Source organism: Mobula hypostoma, chromosome 12 (assembly GCF_963921235.1).
Source record: "Mobula hypostoma chromosome 12, sMobHyp1.1, whole genome shotgun sequence".
NCBI classification, from domain to species: domain Eukaryota; kingdom Metazoa; phylum Chordata; class Chondrichthyes; order Myliobatiformes; family Myliobatidae; genus Mobula; species Mobula hypostoma.
This window is the reverse complement of record NC_086108.1, coordinates 82,077,215-82,100,738: the sequence shown is the minus strand read 5'-3', so window position 1 is coordinate 82,100,738 and position 23,524 is coordinate 82,077,215. Positions and strand designations below refer to the sequence as shown.

General features: G+C 42.6%; 1 protein-coding gene across 1 annotated transcript; it reads left to right on the top strand.

The window, feature by feature from the left end:
• Positions 1-4,605: 4,605 nt before the first annotated feature.
• bsnd (barttin CLCNK type accessory subunit beta) lies at positions 4,606-20,770 on the top strand. Its single transcript, XM_063065009.1, has 4 exons — positions 4,606-4,834; positions 13,898-13,998; positions 18,761-19,009; positions 20,102-20,770. The coding sequence occupies exons 1-4, from the start codon at positions 4,658-4,660 to the stop codon at positions 20,472-20,474; spliced, it is 900 nt and encodes a 299-aa protein (XP_062921079.1). The 5' UTR covers positions 4,606-4,657; the 3' UTR covers positions 20,475-20,770.
• Positions 20,771-23,524: the final 2,754 nt, after the last annotated feature.

The window sequence follows — 23,524 nt, the reverse complement described above, 5'->3', positions numbered from 1 at the left end:
ACTGAAGGAGTAGGCTGTGGTTGAAGATCTTTCTTGGCCAGAATATATGAAGGATCTTCTGGAGATTCATGGTGTGGAATGATGACAACTTGGTAAGTTCACTCTCTGTCAGGCATCAGTATTCTAAATCGTACAAGAGTGTAGACAGTACTCAGCTCTGGTGCAGCTTCACCACTACTTGGTTGATCTCAAATATTGCTCATTGATCTGAGATACAATATTACTTATCACAGCATTTCTGTGTACAACAGGAGTCGGTTTCTAGAATCAGGATCTGGGCAATATTCCAGCAGAATGGATCTCTGCACATTCTAGGGATTAGATTTTTATCCCATTGAAATCAGGTAAGTAAAAGTTGTGAGGTACCATAGCTATTTGAGGATGCCAGTACCTGAACCATTTCATCACTCATCCCACATCACTGACTAGAAGGGAAATTGTAGAATTGCTACATGCTATTTTGTTGCCTACAGAAACTGCAGCCACAGTAGCTTACTTTTAACCAGTTGGGAAGATATAATAATTATAAATAACTACAATATTTTGATGCAAAAGTAATTTCATAAAGTGAAAAAGAATTTGACCACATTCACATAACCAGGCAATACATAAACTAAAATAGTTTAGAACAGCTACCATGTTTATGAGGAAAACACTAGCCAAAGCAAATTGAAACAATCTTCTTCCAAGTTATGTGCTCGGCTTAGTTAAACCTGAACTCAGCCCTTACATGTCTGAATTAAAAGACAAAATCTATGATTAACTTAACTATGTTTTCTTAACAGCTTTGTTGACCCTGTAACGCACCAGCAACCCTTAATCATCTGGTTTGAATGAATAAAAATGACGGTCTGGAAATGAATAAGTTAATACATGCCAAGGGTCAAGAAGAGCAGAACAAGGACAAACACGTTAAGTGTTCCAATACCCCTGGTGTTTGCTATAACAGAAGGAGCACTTACAAAATACACAAAACAAACCTTCCTGCATAATTAACAGCAATAATAATCATTTAAAGAACTATGGGCTGGGAAATGTATAACTCTGCATTCTTAATACAAGCCATGATTAAAATGCTGGAAGTACTTCACAGATGCAGTTTGATCGAATAAGTATTTCCAGCACTTTCTGCTTTTAGTTTGGACTTCCAGCATCTGTGGTTTTCACAAAAGGTGAGCTGCCCTGATTTTCAGCTGTGTCTATGGAGCTTCTTCATCATACATTTGTTCAGCTGACATTTTTACACCATCATCGGAAAATGAGAGTGGAATCAGAGAATAAAGAAATCACAAAATATGACTCATCTTAAACAAGAGAAAATCTGCAGATGCTGGAAGTACAAGCGACACACGCAAAATGCTGAGGAACTCAGCAGGCCAGGCCACATCTATGGAAAAGGATACAGTCAATGTTTTGGGCCGTGACACTTCAACAGGACTCATCCTGGCTGATTCCAATAGGGCAATTATGCCTCTAACTAGTGATACAAAAGGCCACTCACTGTGTGTGAGTTAAGCTAATCCTAAAACAGTCAGTCTACTCTCAAGTCAAGTGTTTGCCAACTACCAGGCAATTTACTTCTGAGCAGAGATCATCTTATGATGGCCAGTTTGTGGCAATTTTTAAAATAATCTATTAAAACAAAAGGAATTCAATATATGAAGCAGAGATATTCCTTAACTATTCCAAATTTCTGAAAAAAATTATTGGTCTCATGTACATCAAAACACACAGTGGAATGCATTGTTTGAGTCAAATCAAATCAAACCAGTGAGGACAGTTCTGGGCAGCCCGCAAGTGTCACCCCGCTTCCAGCACCAACATTATGTGCCTACAACTCAGCAACCCTAACCATACACCTTGGAAACCAGAGCAACTGGAGAAAACCCACAAGGCCTGCGAGGAGAACCTATAAACTCTATAAACTCCTTACAGACAACAGTGGGAATAAATACCTAGATCTTACAGCTGGTGTGCTGTAAAGTGTTGTGCTAACTGTTCAGTTAATGCACCCACCAATTAAATGTAATTCCTCAATTAAAACTGCAGGCCTGATGCTTAGAGTAAGCAAGCCAATAATTTTACAACAGACAACCATTATACTTAGATGCAAGGGTTTAAATGCTTTTACGTTCACTGTTCAAAAGAAAAAAAAACAAGAAAAAATAAAGGATCGTTGTTTAGTTTATACATGGATAAGGCAGGGGTGCTTCAGAAACAGATTCTTGTGCAACGTAACCAATCAAACAGAAGCTAAAAAGTTGGTGCATTATAATAGACAGATTGGCAGTGCAAAGTAGCAAAGCATTTTCTTTATCCTCAGGATGTGGTCCTTGATGATGTGACTAATATTTATTGCTCATCCCTGGATGATCAATGAATGGCTTGATATAACTGATTGGCTAGCCAGAAAACCCCATAGGGCTGTTTACATTCCATTTGGAGTCTGCCAGAAGACAGATTGGGTAAGGAAGTAGTTTACTTTCCCTATAGAAAAATACTGTAGTGAATTAATCATCTTTTTTAAAAATTACATTGGAATTTTCATGTCACATTTACAATAATGTTTTTTGAACTGCAGACTCAAATTCTTATGGTGGGATTTGAATTCATACTTCTTGATTATTAATAAAATTGTAATTTACCTATTAGATAACTAGCTATTATGGTACCAGCACACTTATGGAATGAGTTCAGTTTCACAACAATTATAAAGACCTTTAAGTAAGTAGGAATTTGTATTTATAATTAGGGGTTCCCAACATGGTGACCATGGACCCTTAGCTTAATGGTATTGGTCCATGGCATAACAAAAAGTTTGGGAATTCCTGATCTAGATGCTGGAATTCTACAGTACATCACAGCTAATGAACTGCTTTTGAAGTTATTATTGAGGGGGGACTTGATAGAGGTATTTAAAATTATGAGGGGGATAGATAGAGTTGACGTGGACAGGCTTTTTCCATTGAGAGTAGGGGAGATTCAAACAAGAGGACATGAATTGAGAGTTAGGGGGCAAAAGTTTAGGGGTAACATGAGGGGGAACTTCTTTACTCAGAGAGTGGTAGCTGTGTGGAACGAGCTTCCAGCAGAAGTGGTTGAGGCAAGTTCGATATTGTCATTTAAAGTAAATTTGGATAGCTATATGGACAGGAAAGGAATGGAGGTTTATGGGCTGAGTGCAGGTTGGTGGGACTAGGTGAGAGTAAGCATTCGGCACGGACTAGAAGGGCCGAGATGGCCTGTTTCTGTGCTGTAATTGTTACATGGTTATATTTCATGAGGGTATTGTCTGAATTTGAGGGTATTAACTGTAAGGAGAGGTTGAACAAATTAATTGTTTTCACTGGAGTGTGGAGGCTGAGGGGGTGACCTGAATAGGGTATAAACTTCTATAAAGCAGTTAAGTGAATGGTCACAGTTTATATAAACTTATATAAAGCATAGTTAAATGGATGGTCACAATTTTTTTTTGCTAGATAGAAATGTCAAATATTGAATGGCAAAAGTTTAAGGTGGGGGCAGTGTAAAGGAAATTTTGCAGGGCAAGCTCTATTATATACAGAGAGTGGATGGTGCTTTGAACATACTACCGAGGAAGTGGCAGAAGCTGATACGATAAGAATGTTTAAGAAGCATTTAGACAGACACATTGACAAACAAAGAATAGAGATATGGACTTTGTGCAGGCAAATGGGGTTAGTTTAGATTGGAATCGGGGCAGACACAGACATTATGGGCCGAAGGGCATTGTGCTACACTGTTCTATATCCTTTGCTTTCTCTGGGACTTGAATCTGTAAACTCTTTTCTCCAGATAGTTTTAAATAGGGAAAATATTTAAAAGTCACTTTCTGTTCCACATTAAGGCTTTTAAGCACCATGAGATGGTCTGATCAACACGAGGCAGCTTTATTGTTATTATAAATAATCAGCAATGGAAAAAAAAGCAAAAGAAAGTCATATATCTTACTGCATAAGGGCAAATATTTCAACATCTTATCTATTAAATTATACAAACCTAGCAGTACATTAGGCATGGTTTCTTGTTCAGGTTGCTGTGATACAGAATGTAAAGTACATTCAAATTAGAAGTTTAAAAGGTTAAATATTTTGAATGGAAATAGCTGACTAACAACATCACACCACTTACACCCCTGCAACCCTGGGCACTAAACAGGTTTTCCTTTCAAACACCTCTCTCGCTCCTGCAAAGTGAACATTCATAAAACGGACTGTAAAAAACCGTACATATTTGTACGATTGAATTTGTTCATCTGAATGATACTATTTTTCAGTTTTGGAAACATGGAGAATTATTGAATAAATCTCTACTTGATAAAAGCCTGGAAGGAAGGTTATAGCTACGTGCAATAAAGCTCCAGTGGTTTGTGAACTTATAGAGGTATTTGTGTTTGTTGTGTTCATTGGAACTGACTGGATCAAACCTGAGAGGAAATGAGTTGTTTAATGTAAATTTGTAACCTGACCAACTTAACAGCAAAATCATCAGCATCAGCCTCTTGTTGATACTGGCGTCAGCCAGATCGTGCTATTGGTTCCTAACCTCAGATGGACATCGGTCTATTTGTGAATGCGGGGAAGAACTACATGTTTCACTGAACTGTTTCTGATAACTGACCCACTGGCCAGTGGAAATGGCAGAGGACAGGACTTTTTCCTACAGCCTTATTGTCCTGGGATTCTTCCTTATAATGGTTGGAATGTTCATTATGAACGTGGATAAGCCTGGAGTCTATGGCACCTTCTGTTCCATTGGGATCGTGATGATCATTGGGGGGATTATCTGGGCCATTTGTCAGTGTTATCCACAGGTATGAGAAAGATTTAATCCTTTCAAAAAAAAGCGGTGTATTTTTAGAGTGAACATCAGGAGGCAGCTGGAACATTTCCACCAAGAGAGAGAATAAATTTTGGAGAGAAATTTAATTGAGGACCAGTTCAATAAATAATGAGCTTAAAGATGAATACATTGAAATAAGTGCGTATGGAATGTTAGCATGCAAAGCTTATTCAACAGAATGAAAATTACCACCATTCTGACTTTTTATTTCATTTGCACTGGTCTTTTTTAAGAGGACATATTTTAAAAGATTGCTGCTAGTTCCTTAAAGTGAGACCAGTATTTATTACAAACAAGAGAAAATCTGCAGATGCTGGAAATCCAAGCAACACACACAAAAAGCTGGAGGAACTCAAAAGGCCAGGCAGCATCTATGGAAAAGAGTAAACAGTCAATGTTTTGGGCCGAGACTCTTTGACAGAAAGTACAATCCTGCTGAAGGATCTTGGCCCGAAACATCGGCTGTACTCTTTTCCAAATATGCCACCTGGCCTGCTAAGTTCCTCCAGCATTTTGTGTGTGTTGCCAGCATTTACATTTTCTCTTTCTGCAGTGACAGCTATAAAGCAATGACAGGAACTTGATTTGTTATTTTATTCCTAAAACAAACGAACGTTTAGTATAAACTGTCCTATAAAGACTGAAGTTCAAGTGCAAACAGCGTTGGTTGGGCCATCTGTGTATTACTGTCAGAAGGACAAAAATAACTGTAGGAAATCTCTGCTTTGTTCTTTTTTTAATTCAAATTTTTTAACAGTTACATGCAGCGCTCTTTAAAAATATTACAAAACATGATGTTGATGCTAAGTATTATAATTGAGTATGACTTACACTTTCACAGAAACATTTACACACCTATTTCTTCTCAGCTGGATGGTGTCGGAAAGGGAAGAGCTCTCCGTCTCATGGCAAGCTAAATGCAATCTAATATCCTCCAACTAATTCTCATTCCAACAACTTACCATAATTTACTTTTTCATATTCTTGGATAAATTAGGTTGCCATGCCTGTTACAGCAGGCCACCCAACTGAGCTTCCCACAAGTCGGAGAAGGTCCTGTACGTTGTGGAGAGCTATAAACTCTTGCTGAGAAAGATATTGTAATTGGGAGCACTTTACTGTTAACAAGCTACTGACAGAATGCCCACCTTCTTATCCTGGCATCTCAGCAGCAAACTGCATAGCTCCTGCCCATCTCCTTCATCCGAGAGAGATGAGGCTCCAGTGCTTTGCATCTTCCTCTCCTCAGTCCTGCCGTAGCAACATGTGGCACTGGCGGGGGAAATCAGGGTCAAGGCAGCAATGAAGGTCAAACATCCGAGACTAGGAGCTGCCTGAAATTACTACCACTCAGGCATCAGCACAGGTTAGCTTTGCTGAACCTTAGTCTCCACCCATCTAACAGGAATCACCTGCCACTCATTTCCAATTCATCACCTGCAGCCTATTTAAACCCTGCTCTCATCCACAGTCCCTGTTCACACACTGAACCAGCCAGCCTCAACCAGTTGCTCCTAGCCTTCAGTTTCCTGGTTGCCTTGTCATGTTAAGTATCTGTTCTCTCTCCCATTCTCTCTCTTGTTTTGTGGCCCCTTATAGCTTGTTATTTTGCAGATTATTATTAACGTGATCTTTCACTGCTAAATCATTGTCACAGCTTTGTGTTTGGGTCAAGCTTCCTGTACATTTCCTGATATGATGGGTGAGCCAGCAATTGATCCTGCAGAGTTTCCTCACCTGAAGAAGGTCATCTGCCAACAAAAGTACATGATCCAGAAGCAGCAGGAAACCATTCACCATCTGCTCGCCACTCTCAACCAACCCTCCATCTCATTACAGCAACCCACGCAAGTTAACCTCCTCCCTCAGATCCCCGGGTTCTAGTGCCTGAAGACTTCAACAGATCCTTAAACCGATGCCACAACTTTCTGTCCCTGTGCATCTTGCACTTCGAGCTGCAGCCTTCTCTGTATTCCACAAACTGAGCCAAGGCTGCATTCGTCATGTCTCTCTTGACTGGGTTTTCTCTGACCTGGGCTGCCACTAAATGGGACCATAAAACCACCACCCGCAATAAGTATGCGGATTTCTCCACCGAGATGCATTGGGTTCATGACCGTCTGGGAAGTGGAAGAGAGGTAGTGGATTGGATACTTCGCCTGTCTCAAAGCTCATGATCGGTGCTGGGTTACACCGTGGAACTCAAGAGCCTTGACGCAGAGTGTAGCTCAAATGCAGAAGCACTGCTGGCCCTTTACCATCATGGCCTCTTGGAGCATTTGAAAGTTGAGCAGCCTACCTGGGAGATGCCCAATAACCTTGAATGGCTCACCACTCTGGCCGTCCATGATACAAGTGTCTTATGGAACGACCCCCCAGATCACCAGCCAGAACCCCATTTCAGACTGCAGGACCCTCATCAGCGCTGCCTCCAGGACCTATGCAGTTAGGGAGAGATTCCTTAACCTCCTAATACCGTGAGAGTCAATGGAAAAACAGCTTGTGCGCTTACTGCGGAGCAGCCGATCACCCACGCATCAAATGCCCACTGTATCTGAGAAAATGGCACCACCAGGTGGAGATGAGGGGCTGTCAATCTGATAGGCTCCTCCAGCCTCTTGTTCCAGCATTATAGCCCACCTCATTCTCTCTGTCCTCCTCTACGCCGTGACAGCTGTACGCCCACATAGGAGGTTCTGATGGATTCTGCTGCAGCAGGCAACTTTCTGGACCAGACTCTGTGTATCCAATCACAAACAAGCGAAAATCTGCAGATGCTGGAAATCCAAGCAACATTCACAAAATGCTGGAGTTGCTCCAGTTTCTCCAGCAGTCTGTGTGTGTTGCTCAGATTCAGTGTGTGCAGTTTGGACGCCCATCTGAACCTATCCCTCACCCCTTCTACATTACAGCAGATGACAGATGTCCTGTGGGGTCTGGGATGGTCAGAGTGCGCACGTAGGCTGTGCACATGAGCATTGGAGAGCACTGCGAGTTCATTCATTCCTCTCATGTATGGTTATGCCTGGCTCTCCACCCCCGACCCTCACTTCGCCTGATCGTCTGCACTGTTGGGGACCCACCTGCCTGCAGCCTCAGTTGACTTCACAGCATAAATCCATTGAGATGGAGGAAGCCCTGGACCTCACCAAGCTCCTGCAGGAATACCACAGTTGAGCCACTGCTTTCGGTGAGATGGAAGGCAGCACCTGCCACTTCACAGACCACACAACTGCACGATCGACCTCCTTCCGGGCACCACTTCTCCCTGAGGTTGTCTGTACTCCCTCTCGAAGCCATGGATAACTCCTTTGCAGAAGCACTGCAATACGGCTTTGTTCGACCATCCCAGTCCACAGCCGGTGCAGGAATCTTTCTCGTCAAAAATAAAAATGGGGCACTCAGACCCTGCATGTCTACCATGGACTCAATAAAATCACCGTTAAGAACCGCTACCCTCTCCTATGATGAATAGATCATTTGAACAGTCTGTGGGGCCCAGGTCGTCACCAAACTGGATCTATGGAGTGTACAACCTGATCTGCATCTGCCAGGGGATGAGTGCAAGATGGCGTTCATAACACCCAGTCTTGTGAGACCATGGATCTGCGCCTGGAAAGTCTTCACTCTCCAGGGCGCAGGCCTGGGCAAGGTTGTATGGAAGACCAGCAGTTGCCCATGCTGCAAGTCTCCCCTCTCCACGACACCAATGTTGTCCAAGGGAAGGGCATTAGGACCCATACAGCTTGGCACCAGTGTTGTTGCAGAGCAATGTGTGATTAAGTGCCTTGCTCAAGGACACAACACGTTCCCTCGGCTGGAGCTCGTACTCACAACCTTCAGGTCGCTAGTCCAATGCCTTAACCACTTGGCCACTACATATATTGGGTGATGCTTTTTGGACTTTTCAATAGTCCAGCCATTTTCCAAGCCTTCATTTACAAGATCCTCCAAGACATGCTACACGCCCTAATCTTTGACAAGGACCTCCAAGACCACATCTGTCATATCCATTCAGTCCTTCAGTGTGTCCTCAAAAACCAAGTGTATTGCAAGTTAGAGAAATGCCAGTTCCACACTCCAGTCATTTCCTTCCATGTCCTTTCACCCCAGTCATAACCATGGACTGAGAGAAAGTGTGTTCCATCGTTGAATGGCCACCAGCGTGTTCCCTCAAACAGCTATACAGCTCCTTGGGCTTCTCCAACTTCTACTGCCGTTTCATTAGGTTTCAAATAGAGGGCTTTGTGGTAGGGAAATTCTCGGCAGTTTCTAGAGCAGGTTACATGGTCAGCACAACATTGTGGGCCGAAGAGCCTGTAATCTGCTGTAGATTTCTGTTTCTAACTACTGCCAAATCGCTGCTATTTTCACCTCCCTGACCAAATCACCTACTTCACATACAACCTAGTCTGCTGCCTCGGACCGCGTTCTCAAGGAGCTCAGAAGGTGTTTCACCACTGCTCCCATTCTCTGCCATCTGATCACCTCTGGTGGAGGTGGTCACATTTGATATGGAAACTGGGGCCATCCTCTTCCAGTGAAGACCAGACAGGAAGGAACACCCTTGTTCTGCCTTCTTAAGACAATACAATACATTAGGCCGTTTGGCCCATTGGGTCTGCTCCACCATTTCATCATGGCTGATCCATTTTCCCTCTCCGCCCCAATTTCCTGCCTGCTCCCCAGATCCTTCATGCCCTGACTAATCAAGAATCTGTCAGCCTCTGCCTTAAATATACATACAGACTTGACGTCCGCAGCCGCCTATGGCAACAGATTCCATAGATTCATCACACTCTGGCTGAAGAAATTCCTCCTCATCTCCATTCTAAAAGGACACCCCTCTATTCGGAGGCTGTGTCCTCTGGTCTTAGACTCTCTCAGCACAGGAAACATCCTCTCTGCATCCATTCCATCAAGATCTTTCACTATTTGATAGGTTTCAACGAGGTCACCCCTCATTCTTCTGAAATCCAATGAGGACAGGCCCAGATTCATCAAACGCTTCTTATATGACAAGCCTTTCAATCCCAGGATTATTTTTGTGAATCTCCTTTGAACCCTCTCCAATGTCAGCATATCCTTTCTTAGATAAGGGGCTCAAAACTGCTCACAATACTCCAACTGAGGACTCCCCAGTGCTTTTAAAAAGCCTCTGCATTGCATCCCTGCTTTTATATTCTAGTCCTCTTGAAATAAACGCTAACATCATATTTACCAATGACTCAACTTGCGAATTAACCTTTGGGGAATCCTACATGAGGACTCCCAAATCCCTTTGCTCTGCGATTTTTTGTATTTTCTCTCCATCTAGAAAATAGTCAACCATTTCATTCCTTTTACCAAAGTGCATGACCAAACGTTTCCTGGTACTGTATTCCATCTGCCAGTATCATTGTCCATTCTCCTAATCTGTCTAAATCCTTCTGTAGCCTTTCTATGTCCTCAAAAGAGCTTGCCCCTCCACCTATCTTCATATCATCTACATACTTTTCCCCAAAGCAAACTCTTCCATCATCCAAATCATTGACATATAATGAAGAAGAAGCAGCCCCCGAGGAACACCACTAGTCACTGGCAGCCAACCAGAAAAGGCTCCCTTTATTCCCACGCTTTGCCTTCTGCCAATCAGCCACTGCTTTATCCATGCCAGTATCTTCCCTGTAATGCCATGGGCTCTTAGCTTGTTCAGCAGCCTTATGGGTGGCACCTTCTGAAAAACCGAGTACGTATTCTCCTTTGTCTATCCTGCTTGTTATTTTTTCAAAGAATTCCAAATGATTTGTTTGGCAAGATTTTCACTTAAGGAAACCATACTGACAATGGTCTGTTTTATCACGTGCCTCCAAATACCCCAAAATCACATCCTTAACAATTGACTCCAATATCTTCCCAACAACTGAGCTCTGAATAACTACCCTATAATTTCCTTTCTTTGGCCTCTCTTGCTTCTTGAAGAGTGGAGTAACATTTGCACTCTTCCATTCCTCTGGAATTTTGCCAGAATCATTTGATTCTTGAAAGAATTACTAATGCCTCCACAATCTCTTCAGCCACCTCTTTCAGAACCCTGGGGTGTACACCATCTGGTCCAGGTGACTTAGCTACCTTCAGACCTTTCAGTTTCCCAAGAACCTTCTCCCTAGTAATGGTAACTTCACACACTTCTACGCGCTGACACACTCATACTTCCAGCATACTACTAATGTCTTCCATAATGAAGACTGATGCAAAATACTTATTCAGCTCATCTGGCATTTCATTGTCCCCCATTACTGCCACGCCAGCATCATTTTCCTGTGGTCCGATATCTACTCTCACATCTCTCTTACACTTCATGTATCAGAAGAAACTTTAGGTTTCCTCTTTAATATTATTGGCTAGCTTACCTTCATATTTCATCTTTTTCTTCTTAATTACTTTTTTAGTTGTCTTTTGTTGGGTTTTTCAAAACTTTCCAGACCTTGAACTTCCCACTAATTTTTGCTCTACTATATGCCTTCTTGTCGGCTTCTATGTTGGCTTCAACTTCTCTTGTTAGCCACGATTGTGTCATCTTGCCTTTAGAATACTACTTTCTCTTTGGCATGTATAATTCCTGCACCTTCCAAATTGCTTCCAAAAATTTCAGCTATTGCTGCTCTGCTGTCATCCCTGCCACTGTTCTTTTCCAATCAATTTCGGTCAGCTCTTCTCTCATGCCTCTGTAATTCCCTTTACTCCACTGTAACACTGATGCATCTGATGTTAGGTTCTCCTCAAACTGCAGGATGAATTGTATCATATTATGATCGCTTACTCCTAAGGGTTCCTTTACCTTAAGCTCGCTAATCAATTTAGGCTCATTGCACATCACCCAGTCCAGAATAGTTGATCCCCTAGTGGGCTCAACCTTGAGCTTCTCTAAAAAGTAATCTCATAGGCATTCTAGAAATTCCCCCTCTTGGAACCAGCATCAACCTGATTTTCCCAATCTACCTGCATATTGAAATCCCCCATGACTGTCATAACATTGCCCTTTTGGCATTCATTTGCTACCTCCCATTGTAATTTGTAGACCACATCTTTACTACTGTTTGGGGACTGTATATAACTCCAATCAGGGTCTTTTTATGTTTGTAGTTCCTTAGCTCTACTCACAACGATTTAACACTTTCTGACCCCTGCACTGGTTCAATTCTACACAGCACCATTATAGAGTAGGAGACAGGGAGATACTCACCATTAAGTGGGCCTTGGAGGAATGGAGACATTGGCTAATGGGGAACACTGAACCCTTGCTGACCTGGACTGATCACTAGAACCTCATCTATTCAACAGACCCACCAGCTGAACCCACGTCAGGCTCCTTGTGCCCACTGCTTTGAGCAAATCGACTTCACCTCATGGGCTCCTGCAGCTCCTTCCAGTCCCAAGATGCCTGTGGTCCCACATCGTCATGGATTTCATCACAGGTTTCCCACATTCCGATGTGGCCACAGTGATCATGACAGTGGTGGACCAGTTCTCTGGGGCAGCCCACTTCATTGCCCTCCCCAGACTTCCACCAGGCACTGAAACGGTGGACCTAGTTCTCCAGTATGTAGTTCGCCTGTAGTTCCCTCAGGATGTTGTGTCAGACCGGGACACACAATTCATCTCCCGCTTCTGGCAAGCCTTCTGCATCCTCCTCCGCACCTCAGTGAGTTTGTCCTGTGGCTATCATCCACAGACAAATGGTCAAGAAGAGCTAATCAGCCAAGTGAAGAAGTTTCTGCAAAGTTTCTTTAACTCTTCCACAAGGAAGAAGGACCTGCTCTGGGCGGAACTGTCCCACAATCTGAACACCTCCTCTGCTATGGCTATGTTATCCTCTTAAGCGTTTCAAGACTACCAACCATCATTGTTCCCTACGGTAGAGGGGCAATGGTGGAGGTCCCATTCACCACCGCTCTTGTTTGCTGCGACTGGAATGCTTGAAAGAGGGTACAGGGGGCCATCCTAGCTGCCAACCATGCCTATTGCCACCAGGCCAACTGCTAGCATTGCCCAGCCAGACTACTCTGGCCTGGGAACCGTGTCTTGCTGTCCGCCCAAGATCTGCCCCTGCACATTGACTCCCACAAGCTCTCACCCAGCTCACTGGTCTCTAAGACTAGCCATCACATAAATTCAATCACTTACCATCTCCAGCTGTTACCAGCCCTCACGTACAATCCATGTGCTCTGCCTCAAGCCCATTGTCCACCAACCACTCAATGTTCTTGAGCCTGCACCTCTAGCATGGTGGAATGTGGTCCAGACTACACAGATGACCAGTGGATGGATTCACATCATTGTGGACAGGGTGTGCAGTGTCTGGTCGACTGGGAAGGGTATAGCCTAGAAGAGAGGTCTTGGGTGCTGTTCAGTTTCATCTAGGATTCCAACGCCCATTAAGGAGTTCTACTGGACCTTCCAGATTGTCCTGGGTCGTTGGGTGCCAGGTGTTGGAGGAGTGGAGTCCTGTCAGGCCTCTCCCAGTCTCCATCCAGCTATCAGAAATCACCTGCCACTCATTTCCAATTCATCACCTGCAACTTATTCAAACCCAGACCTCATCCACAGTCCTCTTTCACCCATCAAACCAGCCAGCCTCAACCAGTTGCTCCTGACTTTCTCTTGCCTTGTTATTTTAAGTATCAGTTCTCTCATTTTGTTGCTCCTCATACTTTATTGTTTTGTAGTTTATTATTTAAAAAGATCACTCACCATTAAACTGTCTCTGCTGCTCTGCATTTGTGTCAAGCCTCCTCTATATTTCCTGACATGTAGCTGTTCATTTTGTACCAGAACACTGCTGACTAACAAGATAATAAAAGAGTTTAAGTTAGGACACTCTACTCTTACATTACGGTATATTAACACGAAGAGTGGAATAAGAAGTAGGTGGCTCTGATGTTCTTAACCTTATTTCTAACATAGTGAACGATGCAAGTTTTTAACTGAAGAATAATATTGATTTACAATGTATTTTGTTTGTGATTTTCTGATAGACAGTCTTCTTTTGTAGATTAAGTTTGTCCCGGCCATCTCATCAGAAACCAAGCACTTGTTCCCAAAGCATCAAATTCCAACCTCAATGTTGGAAAGTGAAGTACCTCTGAAAACAAGGTAATTCATCCTGTTTTTGGGTCATGGATCAATGATGAAAATCTTTGGTTCAGAGGTCTGTAGTAAATCTGAAATTTGTATAAAGGGGGAAATGCATATTTTGTAAGTAAACATTAGATTTTCACCTTAAGTTTGTGTAATTTGCAGCAGAAGAATAAATGGTGTACTACTACTCAGTGCAAAAGATATTAAAACAAAGTTTTAGGTGATTTATCAATGCAGAAGATAAGGAAATATATATGTGACCCTCAGGCTCAGCCAGCACGTGTTCATCCAGGAGAAAACAACATCTGGCCCGGCCAAACTGAGAAATCTCGTTTGTGTGGATGCTGCATGATGTGTTGCCCCGTTACAAATCCACACCGCAAAATATCAGACAGTACACCATATGCAGTAAAATGATTGAACTTTATAAATAACACACACAAAAAATGCTGGTGAATGCAGCAGGCCAGGCAGCATCTATAGGAAGAGGTACAGTCGACATTTCAGGCCGAGACCCTTCGTCCTGACTTGAATATCCAGCATCTGCAGATTTCCTTGTATTTGCATGAACTTTATAAATCTTAATCTGGATAGGGGGTTAGTAAAGAAAGTAAAAAGTAAAAGGGCCCATTTTAGGGAAAAAAGTCTATTGCGAATCATTGGAGCTCACTGATACGGCTATTCATCACCCCATCAACCTCCTCTGAGCATCGTCGACCCTTGAACCCTCGCTCCTCAGTCCACTCCGTCTGGTGGTCTTCTGACTCTCACCATTCGCGTCCTCTCTCTCCATTGCTCCCTGACGAAAGACTGCGAAAAACCCAGCTCCTAGACACACAAGAGAGAACAACGTTTCTCCCATTGGATAACATACATTCCAGAGACCCGTTATCTCTAGCCATAACCCAAACATTGCTGCTGCAGATAAAGCATTAGCTTAACAGTGGAACATTACATAGAAGCCATTACATTAGCCTTAGCAGTGAAACCTTACAGTGTGTTACATATAATATTGCTTAGGCGTGGAGAAGATAGCCCATCAAGCCTTTACCAGCTCTTTTGCAGAGAAAACTTTTAAAGAGAGTAAATTTCTCTTTTAAGTCAGTGACCAGTGGTGTTCAGTCCTCATCATCTCACTATAGGAAGGATATGGAAGCCTTAGAGAAGGTGCAGAGGAGATTTAAGTATAATAAAACAACCTTAATTGCACAAAGTTATCTACATCATAGCTCTCATCACATCAGTCTGATAGATCTCTTTGGTGCTATCTTCGAAGACTTCATATCCTTCAAAATGTGATACACAAAACTGGTAACCTTTGTCTAAGCCAGTGCCTTATGACTAAAGCTCATAATGTAGTGACAAAATATGTTATTGGACCTCAGAACCAAGAAGAGGGTAGCATTACTTTTCTGATCCGTTTGATCTGGATGTATTTAATCTGGATGAATTTGTTGACCCTAATATTAGCCATTATCCTAGAAGTTAAAAGAAGGACAGAAAATTAGCTTGGATATCTGGTGTTTCAGAAGTGGAGATATCTCCAGTGTACTAATAACTTACATTTAGTCAATTGCCTGTCTGCTCTAAAAACATGAAATCTGGTACAGGGATTTGCTTAGAGGCTGAACTTGTGGTGTTACCACTGAGGGCTGTAGAGGCCAAGTCACTGAACATTTTTAATAGACGGATATCTTTATAGGTGTGAAAGGCATCAAGGGGTATCGGGAGAGTGTGAATATTGTATCCCTGCAGCATCCGGTGACTCTGTGATCTCTGACTTGGAGGCTGACATCAGAACATCTTTCAAGATGGTGTATCCTCGCAAGGCATCAGGCCCTGATGCTGTACCTGGTAGGGCTCTGAAAATCTGTGCCTACCAACTGACAGGAGTGTTCAACAACATTTTCAATCTCTGGCTGCTGCAGTCAGAGGTTCCCACCTCCTTCAAAACGGTGACAATCATACCAGTGTCCAAGAAGACCAGGGTGAAATACCCCAGCGACCAGTTGCACTCACATCTACTGTGATGAAGTGCTTTGAGAGATTGGTCATGGCTAGAATCAACTCCAGTCTAGGCAAGAACTTGGACCCGTTGCAATTTGCCTATCGCCACAATAGTCTACAGTGGTTGCGATCTCACTGGCTCTGCACTTGGCCTTGGTTCACCTGGACAATAGTAGTACTTACACCAGGCGGCTGTTTATTGACTACAGCTCAGTGTAAAACACAAACATACCCTCGGTACTAATCAACAAGCTCCAAAACATGGGCCTCTGTACCTCCCTCTGCAACTGGATCCTTCACTTCCTCACCAGACAACCACGGTCTATACGGGTCAAGGAAAAACATCTTCATGCTGACGGTCAACGGTGGCACACCTCAAGGATGGGTGCTTAGCCCACTGTCCTGCTCTCCACACCCATGACTGTGTGGCTAACCACAGTCCAAACACCATGTATAAATACACCGACAACTCAACTATTGTTGGCCAAATTTCAGATGGCGATGAGGAGGCGAACAGGAGTGAGATGGATCAGCTGGTAAAGTGGTGTCACAGCAACAACCTTGCAATCAATGCCAGTAAGTCCAAGGAGTTGATTGTGGACTTCAGTCCTCACCAAGGGATCAGAGGTGGAAAGAGTGAGCAGTTTCAAGTTCCTGAGTGTTGACATCTGAGGATCTATCCTGGGTTGGACATATTGATGCAATTACAAAGAAGGTATGGCAGTGGCTATACTTCATTAGGCGTTTGAGTAGAATTGATATGTCACCAAACACACTTGCCAATGTCTACAGATACACGGTGGGGAGCATTCTAACTGGGTGCATCACTGTCTGGTATGGAGGGGCCGCTGCAGAGGATCAGAAAAAGCTGCAGTAAGTTGTAAACTCAACCAGCTCCATCATGGACATCCAGGAAACTTCAAAAGGCATTGCCTCTAATAGGCAGCATCCATCATTAAGAATCAGCCAGGACATACCAGCTTCTCATTTTTACCATCAAGGAGGAGGTACAGGAGGCTGAAGACACACTCTCAACGTTTCAAGGACCGCTTCGTAAAATGGATTTCCGAATGGGCAATGAACCCATAAACGCCTCCTCAGTCATTTTTCCTCTTTTTGCTCTACTTATTTAATGTATTTAAAATATATATAAATATATCTTATTTTAATTTATAGTTTTTATTACTATGTATTGTAATGTACTGCTGCCACAAAACAACAAATTTCATGATATATGCCAGTGATATTAAACCTGATTCTGATTATTAATACGATGATTCACTGTGATTGTATAAAATTGGAGAAGCCAGGTCAGGGGCCAATGATGATACTCCTGACTCTAGATTTCTATAACATGAAGAATTAGTAACTCAGAATTCCTAATCAAAACCCTGCAAATGCATTCCACTTCCTTAAGTGGCTCAGGATTTGTTTATACCCGTCTAGATCTTGAACATTACTTACTTTTGATATATAGACAGTCCGGGTATTATTGACAATTTTGCTTTTACCAGATTGGGTTTGCTGCTTTTTGGTCTATTGTGGATTAATCTAATATATAGATTAACTTTATTCATTATATTTTGTATTCTTCATTTAGCTCATTTGTTCAAAGCCTAAGCGCCTTGCTTTCTCCATCTGGGTTCACTCACTCTAGCAACCAGCCTTTTTCTCTTTTCTTTGATTTGGAGATACTGCATGGTAATGGGCCCTTCTGTCCCAATAAGGCCCCACTGCCCAACTACACCCATGTGACCAATGACCCTACTAATCCATACGTCTTTTGAATGTAGGAGGAAACTGGAGCACACGGAGGAAACCCATGCTGTCATGGGGGGACATACAAACTCCTTACAGACAGTGGATGGAACTGAATCCGTGTCATTGGTGCTGTAATAGCGTCACACCAACTGCTGTGCTGCCATGCTTTCAACTTTTCCTGCACTGAAGATAATTTCTGCATCTAATGATAGAGTTGGTTACAGTAGTCTGGGCAATGAATATCTCAGTACTTAGTCTCTTAGTTACTGGAGAATAGCCAATAAAATAAACTAACAAAACATCTAATAGAAGTCTGGATAGGCCACATTTGGAGTATTGCATTCACTTCATGTTGTCCCTTTGTAGAAAAGATGTGGAGGCTCTGGAGAGCGTACAGAAGAGATTTACCAAGATGATGGCTGGATTAGAGTGATATGTTATATGAAGAGGTTGTAAAAATGTGGGTTCTTTTCTCAGGAGTGTCTGAAGATGAGGGAGCCCTGATGGGAGTTGTAAAAAAGCCATAGATAGAGTAGGCAGCCAGATATATTTTTTCTGAGGTGAGGGGGCAGGGGTAATTTTGAAGGAGATGTGTGGGCCACTTCATTTTTTTAAACCCAGTAATGGTTTCCTGAAATGTCGAGATGGCAGTGATAGAATAGAAGTGATCAAAAGGCTCTTAGATGTGCAGAGAGTGGAGGGATCTGGGCATTGCATAGGCAGAAGGATTTAGCTCAGTTAAGACACTTAAATACCAGTTTAATTTGTTTTATCCAATGTGGCCTGTTCCTGTGCTATACTGTTCTATGTTCTATATAACTAAGTTACTTTGTTCCTAAAATAATTCAGATTAGAAAAAAACATTTCCTAGAGTGGCTTTTTCTGCAGATATAAACAACACCTGTAAGCTTCAACACTGAAACATTGCATCAGCAAACCCAGGCCAGTCCCGCACATTGTTATGCTACCAACCTATATTGCATAAGTGCTGACTGTCTTTCTCTTTCAGCTCCCAGACTCCATATACCTCCTGTGATCAGGCCACACAGTATGAGCAAACTCTTCATAACGATGAGAACCACCTCACAGTGGGCAGTGACCTCCCAGGTGTGCACTCCCCTCTCACCTCACTCCAACCAGAACAGCTGGACGGAGAGGGTCACTCATCCCTGAAGGCAGAAGTTCTGGTCCACAGAGACTCTGGGAACGAAGGAGAAACGTGCTCCATCTGGAATGACATAACAGTTTCTGATGGAAAGTGAGTTCTCCTTCTCAAAGTGTTCTTTACATTAAATGCACCTCACCCCACCTACCTACCTTCACCCTCACCCGGTCACCTGCCAGTTTGTACTCCTTCCCCTCCCACCACTTCCTTATTCCGGCTTCTTTCCCCTTCCTTTCCAGTCCTGATGAAGGGTCTGGGTCTGAAACAAAAGTTATTTATTCCTCTCCATAGAAGCTGCCTGACTTGCTGAGTTCCTCCAGCATTTTGTGGGTGTTAAACATCATTTCCCTTTTCTCCTGGTTGTGCATCTTGCTAAATGCACACCAGTTTCTGACTAAGCCTGAACCACTTACCATATTCAAATTATTTTTTTTTTTAGCGTGTTGCACCAGTCAGCCATTCTTGTCTGGCGCGTGGTGTCAGGATTGGCCTCCTTTCGGATTAACCAGGTCGCGATATGGATGTTCCTGACTTGGCCCTTTATTTTTTTTTACGAGGCCGAGTGGCTAGCTCGACGCTCAACCCAGCACGGATGGAAAGTGTGCACGGGGGGGTGGCCCGACTTGGATTCGAACTCGGGAACCTTCGCTCTGGAGTCCGGCGCTGATGTCATTGCGTCACCAGCCGGCCAAGATTCAAATTGACTGTTAAAGGTGTGAAATTCAGGGGGAAGAAACTAATTTCAAAAACAAAAGGTCACAGGTGGCTTAATCACTTCATGCTTAGGAAATGTTACATATGACATTGATAATAATATTGAAAGAGACCTTTATTAAGATCGCTGCTTCAAATTTAGAGTTTGAAAATTCCGAAATAATCAATTCCAGCCAGTAATTATTCTCACTATTGTATTTAAAGTCTGGGATGCGTTTTCACAGTTCAGAAGCAGGAGTCATTTCCAAAAGGAATTTGAGTATTCCTTGTGGGGGTCGACTAATATTGCCTGTAAGTCCGTGAGTTTGGTATTTAAAGAAGATGTGGGACTTGTATTAGCATACACTCTTGAGACCCAAAGCATATTTCTATCCATCACACACAAATTTATTTAGTCATATCCTAGCGAGGTATCAACTGACAAATTCAAAATTCGTGAAGTTTCATTGACTTTCCTCTGTCCATTTACAGAAATACAGGAGGGTTCACAACAGCTCCACTTGCCACCTTCCAAGAGGACAACGGAATGGTCAGCTCATCTTCCTCGAACAACTTGTTCCTTCTCGGCTGCAAGTCATCTTGTTCCAGAGGCGAAGGACAGAGCCACCCAACTCGGAGCGCAAGTGCCACCTGTGACAGCCCGAGTCTGCGTACCCAGCCAACTGCCAGTGTCTCTGGGAGTAACCAGAGAGATGTCGCAAGCACTGAGCGATCAACACCCGAGGAGAGTCAGAAAAGAGGGGGCCATATGGAAGATGAAATGTTTTATGGGATATGCGATGAAAGGAATCACATTTTTGAGGAATTTGAACAAGAAGTACACTGCACTGAAATTCCCATGTAAAGTACACATCGACTTCTGTTATTTATTAATTCTTGAAGTTTTAAACAAATATCCCCTCCACCTGAAAATGTAAGAAATTTCAGGGATTTTTTCAAAACATCTTCAGAATTCTCTGTTGGCGATACATATTATAACGTTACATTTCGCAATAAGAATTTGCCTTGCAAAATGTTGATGTTGTGCAATGTACTGACTGATCAGATTTGATTGTGATTAAACAGAATATATTAGTTTTTTGTAACAGATGCACATCATGTTTGCATAAGGAAGTGAGGAAAAAAATCATAATAGTAAAACCTTGGGTAGAAATGGAAAGCATTGAATGTCCAGGTGTTATTATGCCATGAATGACTTAGTTACAATTTATTATAGAAACTGAAGGTTGGCATTTTGGCCTGAAGTTCTTTCTTTACTAATTGATAGGGCTAAAAATTGCAAAACAATGATAATAACTCTAGTTAGCATCCCTGAACTGCAGCAAAGTCTAATTCAATTGTTAATTAAAATAAACTGGCAAAATTGAAGTTTTTAAAACTTATTTACAGCTCAAGATCTGATAGGAGCAGTATCTGAATATGCCTTGAAGTGAGTGAATTGCCACCTCAGATGGCATTTAGCCCATGAGACAAAGGAGCAGAATTAGGCCTTTCGGGCCATCAAATCAGCTCGGTCATTCCATCATGTCTGATTTATTATCTCTCTCAACCCCATTCTCCTGCCTTCTCCCCATAACCTTTGATGCCCTGACGAAGCAAGAATCTATCAACCTCCTCTTTAAATATACTCAAAGGCTTTGCCTTCACAGCATCTGTGGCAATAAATTCCACAGATACATTACTCTCTGGCTAAAGAAATTCCTCTACATCCCTGTTCGAAATGGATCTCCCTATGTTCTGAGAACTCGCCCACTATAGGAAACGTACTCTCCACATTCACTCTATCTAGGTCATTCAATATTCAATGAGTTTCAGTGAGACTCCCCCCATTCTTCGCTCTTCCTGCATTAACCCTTTTACCTGGAATAATTCTCGTGAACCCTTTCCAAAGGCAGCACATAATTTCTTAGATAAAGGGGCCAGTACTCCAGAGGTGCAGTTTAACCAGTGCCTTATAAAGCCTCAGCACTACATCTTTGATGTTATTGTATATTCTTAAGACCATAAGACACTGGAGCACCATTAGGCCATTCAGCCCATCAAGTCTGCTGCAACATTTGATCATGGCTAATACATTTCCCTCTCAACCCCTTTCTTGTGCCTAGACTCACCCTTAACCTTCCATGCCCTGGCTTATCAAAACTCTATCAAACCCTGCCTTAAAACACTCAGTGACCTCTCCTTCACAGCTGCGTGTGGCAACAAAATCCCTGGCTAAAGAAATACCTCCTCACCTCTGTTCTAAATGGGTGTCCCTTTATTCTGAGGTTGTGCCTTCTTGTCTAGACTCCCCCACAGTAGGAAACATCTTCTCCATATCCACTTTTATCTTGGCCTTTCAACATTCAAAAGGTTTCAGTGAGATCCCCCCGTCATTTCATTTCCGGAATCATTTTCGTGAACCTCCTTTGAACCCTCTCCACATGTCAGCACATCCTTTCTTAGATAAGGGGCCCAAAACTGCTCAGATTACTCCAGGTGAGGCCTCACCAGTGCCTTATAAAGCCTCAGCATTACATCCTTGTTTTTATATTCTTTTCCTCCCGATATGAATACTAAGAGTGCAGTTGCCTTCCTAACCACTGACCCTACCTGCAAGTTAACCTTTAGGGAACCAGTTAGTTAACCATGAGGACTCCCAAGTCCCTTTGCACTTCAGATCTTTTAATTTTCTCCCTGTTTAGAAAATTGTCTATGCTTTTATTCCTTTACCAAAGAGCATGACCATATACTTCTAGGCATAGTATTCCATCTTTGTCCATTCTCCTAATCTGTCTAAGCCTTTCTGTGTCCTCCCTGTTTCCTCAACACTATCTGCCTCTCTACCTTCCTTTGTATCATTTGCAAACTTAGCCACAAAGCCATCAATTCTGTCATCCAAAGCATTGACATGCAACTTCGAAAGAAGCAGTCCCAAAACTGACCCCTGCAGAACACCGCTAGTCACTGGCAGACAATCAGAGAAGGCTCTCTTTATTCCCACTCTTTGCCTCCTGCCAAGTAGACGATGCTCTATCCATGCTAGTGTATTTCCTGTAATACCCTGGGCTCCTATCTTGCTAAGTAGCCTCATGTGTGTCACCTTGTCAAAGAGCTTTTGAAAATCCAAATACACAACATCCACCAATTCTCTTTTGTTTGCCCTGCTTGTTATTTCCTGGAAGAATTCTGACAGATTTGTCAGGCAAGATTTTCCCTTTGAAACCATACTGAATTTGGCCCCTTTTATCATGTGCCTCCAAGTACCTTGAAACCTCATCCTTACTAATTGACTCCAACTGGCCTATAATTTGCTTTCTTCTGCCTCTCTCCCTTCTTGAAGAGTGGAGGGACATTTACAATTTTTCATTCTGGAGTAATGCCAAAATCTAGTGATTCTTGAAAGACTATTACTAAAGCCTCTTCAACTACTTCTTTCAGAACACTCGTGTGTGGACCATCTGGTCCAGGGGACGTATCTACCTTCATACCTTGCAGCTTCCCAAGCAGCTCTCCCTAGAAATTGCAACTGTACTCATTTCTGCCCAGTGACACATTTGAATGTTTGGCAAACTGTAAGTGTCTTCCACAGTGAAGACTGATGCAAAATACTTATTCAGTTCATCAACGATTTACTTGTCCCCCATTACTATCTCTCCAGTGTCATTTTTCAGCAGTTCAATATCTACTCTCACCTCTCTTTTATTCTTTATATATCTAAAAAAACTTTTGCTATCTTCTTTAATATTATTGGCTAGCTTGCCTTCATATTTCGTCTTTTCGTTCCTTATAGTTTTTTTAGTTGCCTTCTGTTGGTTTGTAAAAGCTTCCCAATCCTCTAACTTCCACTAATTTTTGCTCTATTATATACCCTCTCTTTTTGATTTTATGTTGGCTTTGACTTCCCTTGTAAGC

Coding starts and splice junctions, on each gene's coding strand:
- bsnd (XM_063065009.1), top strand. CDS start 4,658: ATGGCAGAGGACAGGACTTTTTCCTACAGCCTTATTGTCCTGGGATTC. Junction 4,835..13,897: donor TTTGTCAGTGTTATCCACAG/GTATGAGAAAGA, acceptor CTTCTTTTGTAG/ATTAAGTTTGTCCCGGCCAT. Junction 19,010..20,101: donor ATAACAGTTTCTGATGGAAA/GTGAGTTCTCCT, acceptor GTCCATTTACAG/AAATACAGGAGGGTTCACAA.